Raw genomic sequence first — 5,380 nt, 5'->3', positions numbered from 1 at the left:
TAAGTAACGTACGTATATATTACTTTAGTTTTTAGTTTGTTAAGTTGTTATTTACTTACTAATTAATTTCTTTAGTAGTAGTCTATTGTCTAGTTATAGTATATATATATATATATATATATATATATATATATATATATAGAAAAATATTTTACAGAGAAAAATATTTTATCAGAAAAATATTTTACATTTTTTTATCACGGAAGATAAATATCGTCATCACTTGGGAGTCTTCCAACTTTGTACGCGCGAACGTGTGTGATCGTAACTCTAAAATAAGCACAATCAATCCAGCAGCAACTGGCCTCCTTTCGATCAGCGAAAGTGCTCGCTATCCTCCTTAAGGGTTAAGGTAACGACGAATTACAAGCGCGGCTTTAATGCCGTGCACCCACCGACACGCGCGTCGCGACGCTACGCGTCCCAGGGAGAAAATCGGCCGCCTTGAAAACCGGCCGGTTAAGGTAAAGAACTTCGTGTCGCGCGTATCGATTTCGCGGTCAGTTAGTCGGCCAACTCGCGGGATCGGGGGTTGGAAACGTGAAGGGAAGGTTGAAAATCTTTGCGTGACCGATCGTGGCCGGCCTCGCACCCTCGCCCTGCCACCCTCATCGGCTATGTCCTGCCGCGACTGCGGCACCCGCAATCACTGACCGAAGTCACTGGAGACTGGCCACCGGTGATGGCCGCTCGTTGACTTAAGAATCGCTGTCGTGCTTTTATTTCCGCCCTCATCAATCTTCGCGATCGTCCTCGTGCTCGATCTCCTGGCCACTCTCGATGTTTCTGCTTGTCTCCGCGTGGGTCTGCCGTCGGAGTGCTTATCGCGAGTTCGAGATCGGCGATCGTGTCATCGACGTTCACCGATCGCTCCCGGAAAAGTTCCCAAAAGGTGGTTATCCATCCTGCGAAGCTGTTGCGTGTAGGTAAGGGGTTTCTTTGATTGCGATTGCGTGCGCAGACAGAGGGATGGGACCTGCGCGGCGTTGAGATGCACCACGGCTTTGGTATGCGTGAAGATTTTGTGTTACGATTAGCCTCATATGAGGAATCTTCCGTTCTTCAATTGTGGTTTGGCCTGCGAGTGGGCATCCTGAGTCACGAAACGTGTTTCGCTAGTAAATAGGGATTTGCATTTTTAAATGCGCACTTATCTATGATGGTTTGTAATTTTTATTTAACTTGTAATTGTTGTCTGTTTAATTTTAAAATATTTGAAAATATTAAATTAATATTTACTGTTTAAAAAAGACTGTGAATAATGATTGTAATTCATGTAAAATTTGCGCCTTTAAATAAATCTAAATATTACGTCGCGAGAATAATTCGCTCCTTGAGAATCTAGTTAACGTAATCAATACTCTTTCTGATATTACTATACATTTTACATGACTCATATGTATGTATACAGGTGTATGTAGGTGCTAATAGTCTATGCAGCTAATGTAAAATCGATAATAATCTTTCAGGAATAAATTGCCAGACATTAACGCTGCATAAAGTAAATTAAACGAGAAATCATATATTAATTTTTTATCATTTTTATTTGAAGGAATTTCTTTCTTATTTAAGGAAAAATTTTCTATTTAACGTATAATTCTAAATGTATATTATAATTTTGTACTTCAAGAATTATTTATATATATTTATTCCTGTCTGAATATTTCGAAATAATAAATATATGCCATTGTATAAATTAATTTACGATTTTAGTGATCATTTCAAATTAAATGTACGCACGTTTTTTTATTTCTCAGTTTAGTCTAAAAAAGAACAGTAAATAATGACGTGGCTTGATTTTGTTGCAGTGTCCTGGCATCCAGTAACGAGAAGCAAAGCGATAATAAAAAATTGTTGGCACGTTGGAGAAGATCTTTGAGTCAATACTGCAAGTGCTGCTCTGGTATGAGGTGTCTCGCTTGCCGCAGGGATCCCAAGGGTCCCTTATGGACCAGAAATCAAGGGAGGACAACGGTGATCAACGATATCTCGCCGCCTGTTGCAACCCCCGTGCTCGATGCACCGCCGTCTACAACAAATGCGTCGTGCTGGTCGAAATTAAAGGCGCGATGCAGGTATCGTTTAAAGACTTGAATTTCACTTGATCAAGCACCACATTCTCGTCACATCGAATAATAATGACATTCGCGTAGGGTAATAGGATACAATTCCGAAGAAAATAAAATAATCCAAATTTTTAGAGATTTAATTGATCTCTTATGTGGAGAGTATTGAAAGGAACCAAACAGGAAAAAATTAAATTTGAACTTTGAAAATTGGATTCAAATTTTATTTCGTTTAGAATTGAAACGAAATAACGTTCAAAATTCATACATCATTATTCTACAAATATTAAGTATAGAATATTAAATATTATATCAAGAAAGTAGAACATTTTAAGGGCAAATAAAAATGACGTGATAAAAATAGGAAATTTACGTCAGAAAAAAATAATTCTCTGTAAAAGTATCACGCGCGAAGTTATTCCATCGTATTGATTTTTAGTTTCACTTGGATTATTCTTCAACTTGTTATCTTTACTTAATGTTAGTTACAAACTTGCTTCCAGAACTTTTTGGATGTTTGGAAACTCGATTTCTTGTAATTTTTCTTTGCTTTATATATATATATATATATATATCTTTCTTTCCTTTTCTGTATTATGTTCTTTGCTAAACTTTGCTATTACATATTTATATTTTCCGTTTCTAGATTTCTTATCAGCGCAAGTTGTTCGATTTCTGGAAATCTTTTAGTTTTAGAATACTCAAACGCTTTTTGTTAAATATTCTCAAAATTTATATTCCAAAAGAAACATTAATTTTCAAGATGTTTTTAAAAAAGCGACGCGATGATTTAAAAAAAAGATCACTTCTTGAATTTGTTTTAAACTTTTGTGATTTATTTATCAATGTTATCAAATTACTTATTGTTAGAGTTACTGCGAGTTTTGAAAGAATCTTGAGGATTGCAAATTTTTAATTTTTCGCGTCATGAAACATTTTACTCACAGATGCGTTCGTACGAAAGATCGAGGATCTTTATCTTTGCGAGAGAGATTACGAGAGCTCAAATGTTGTACGAGAAAATCGAGGATCGCCCCTACCGAGCCTACCGTTTGCTGTCCGCCCGAGAGAAGATGCGGTGTGCTCTGCCGTCGTGCATTTAGCTGTTGCAAATGCAGCTGTAAACGCGCGGAACAACGCACAAAAAACACACGTGCCAAGCACAGTCTTACGAGCGTGGCTCCGCCACCTTTATCGGAGGTACATGGATACTTTTTATTGAAATAAAAATTATTACATCGAAGAAGACAAATCGCCACTTTGCCATCCTTTCAATTTTTAAACTTTTTATTCGCAGTTTGTTCGATCTTTGAAGGTTTAGTTTCAGTTTTAGAATTTGAAAGTATATCATTTAAAGTACTGTCATTTTTCTGCAAAAAGTGTAATTGTTTAAAGATATTACAAAAATTGCAATTACGATTTTAATAATAAATTTCTTGAAATTGTTTATTTTATTATTTTTAAAAACTTTACGTGAGAGAAATTTATATAAAACGAAGATATAGAAAGTTTCAAACCGAATGAATTAATATTTTTGAAGTATACATTTTATAGGAGGTGCACGTTGGTCCACATGGCAAAGATAACTATTTAGAAATCATTTCTAAATAGTTTCTAGACAATTTTTCTTATTTATGTATAAACTCGATGCGTAATGTCGTAGGAATCGAAGGCTAAGATACCGGATGTCCTGGTAGAACATAATTCTGTCATGCGAGGCGCCATTCCTTGTCTGCCAGTCCCTCTCGCCTGGTTTTGCCTAGTATGGAATTTCCTACTACCCGGCACTGGTACGATTAATTTAAACATTGATATCAACGTCTTTCGAAAGCAAAGTGTTCCATTGAGAAGCCATTATCGATTTTCTAAATATTCAAATGGTTTATTCCCTTACAATCAGTATTCCCTCTTTGATAATTTAATTGAATTCGCTTAGGAACCGTTTGGAGTGGCCTATTCAATTTGTGCACTGGACAGCCAAGATTTTCCGCCGTCGCTGGAATGAGATCACGACTTGGTGCATTGATCGTCAATCTCATCGTGGGCGTGGGCCAAATGTTTACCGTTCTGTTCTGTCTCGTCGGATGGGGCTGGAGCATTTGGTGGGGCGTCACCATGGTCCGCTTAGCTAGTAAGCATTCTGTGATAACTTAAATAAAACTATCTAACTACTGAATTACTAGACAAAAGTATTCGAATTTATTCACAATAAGCAAATTACGTAAAACTACATCATTATATAAAATAACATTCTACATCTAATTTGTTTATGATTATGTGAGATTTTAAGAATTATTTTTTTCGAAAATATATATTTTTAAAAATATTTATTGTTGAGGAAAAAGGTCAATTTATTTAAAATTGATCGAGAATTATTTCTAAAGAATTATTATCGCTAATTTATTGAACTATTAATGAACTATTAATTGAACTATTAATTTATGTCATTAATTTATGCTTTTTACAATCTAGATAAAATTTTTGATTTCTAGACTAGAATGTAATAAAAATTTCACAATGCCTGACGCGACATATAAAACGACATTAAATTATAGGGAAATACAAGCGGTTCAAGATTTCGGAGGCCACTAACAATGACCCTGAAAGAGGGGGTGAGTCAGCTGCCCTACCTCCTGGCGTGCCGAGTCAAGCCTTGCGAGGGATGGAGAGGGCACGATGATGCATTTTTAATAAAGAGGAGAACGCGATTGTCCTCCGATTATCTAAAGATATTTTGTATCTCATCCGACAAGTCTTCGCATTTCGCTTAATCATTCCGAGTGAATGAAGAGTTGAAGATTATCGAATAAAACTATTGCTAACGCGAATATAAGCATCTTGTACAAACGGTTATATATATTTGTGAAGACGATATATACATATTTGTGAAGACAATTAGTCGATAAGAATTTTCCTCCGCTACGATAAAGAGGGGAGATTAATTAAGAAACTTGCGACAATATGCTAAGTCGTACGAAAAGTTCAACATTGAAAAAGGCTGTAAATTATTAAAATGGTTGTGTGCCTTGTCATGCCTTTTTCCTTCCAACACATTCCTCGTTATTCTTGAAAGGAAGAAGAATCTTTATATCGGAGCTGATAATGAAATCTATAAGTGTTGTATAAACCAGGAATCTTGCACCGCACAAAAATTTTTCTCTGGCGCGGCTTAGCATGTTATTGCATCAAAATCTTCAATTCAAAGAAATTTTTCATAAGGAAATATCGCCGAGATTCTCATGCAGGATGCTAGTAAAGTCTCTACTCTATTTTTCCGAAGTTAGCATTATTTTTAGCGCTTTTATATTATATTG

At 35.7% G+C, this 5,380-nt stretch overlaps 1 protein-coding gene across 1 annotated transcript in view; it reads left to right on the top strand.

Moving 5' to 3' along the window:
- The window catches only part of LOC105622636 (protein stum), a 21,522-nt gene extending 16,776 nt beyond the window's left edge, over positions 1–4,746 (top strand). Inside the window, exons 3-7 of the mRNA XM_012204051.1 lie at positions 1,809–2,075; positions 3,014–3,266; positions 3,730–3,856; positions 4,003–4,197; positions 4,622–4,746. Coding sequence (XP_012059441.1) covers positions 1,809–2,075; positions 3,014–3,266; positions 3,730–3,856; positions 4,003–4,197; positions 4,622–4,746 — 967 coding nt within the window. The remainder of the gene's footprint in view (positions 1–1,808; positions 2,076–3,013; positions 3,267–3,729; positions 3,857–4,002; positions 4,198–4,621) is intronic.
- The last annotated feature ends 634 nt before the right edge of the window (positions 4,747–5,380 follow it).

Source organism: Atta cephalotes, assembly GCF_000143395.1.
Source record: "Atta cephalotes unplaced genomic scaffold scaffold00047, whole genome shotgun sequence".
Classification (NCBI taxonomy): Eukaryota; Metazoa; Arthropoda; class Insecta; order Hymenoptera; family Formicidae; genus Atta; species Atta cephalotes.
This window is presented reverse-complemented; position numbering and strand designations above follow the sequence as displayed.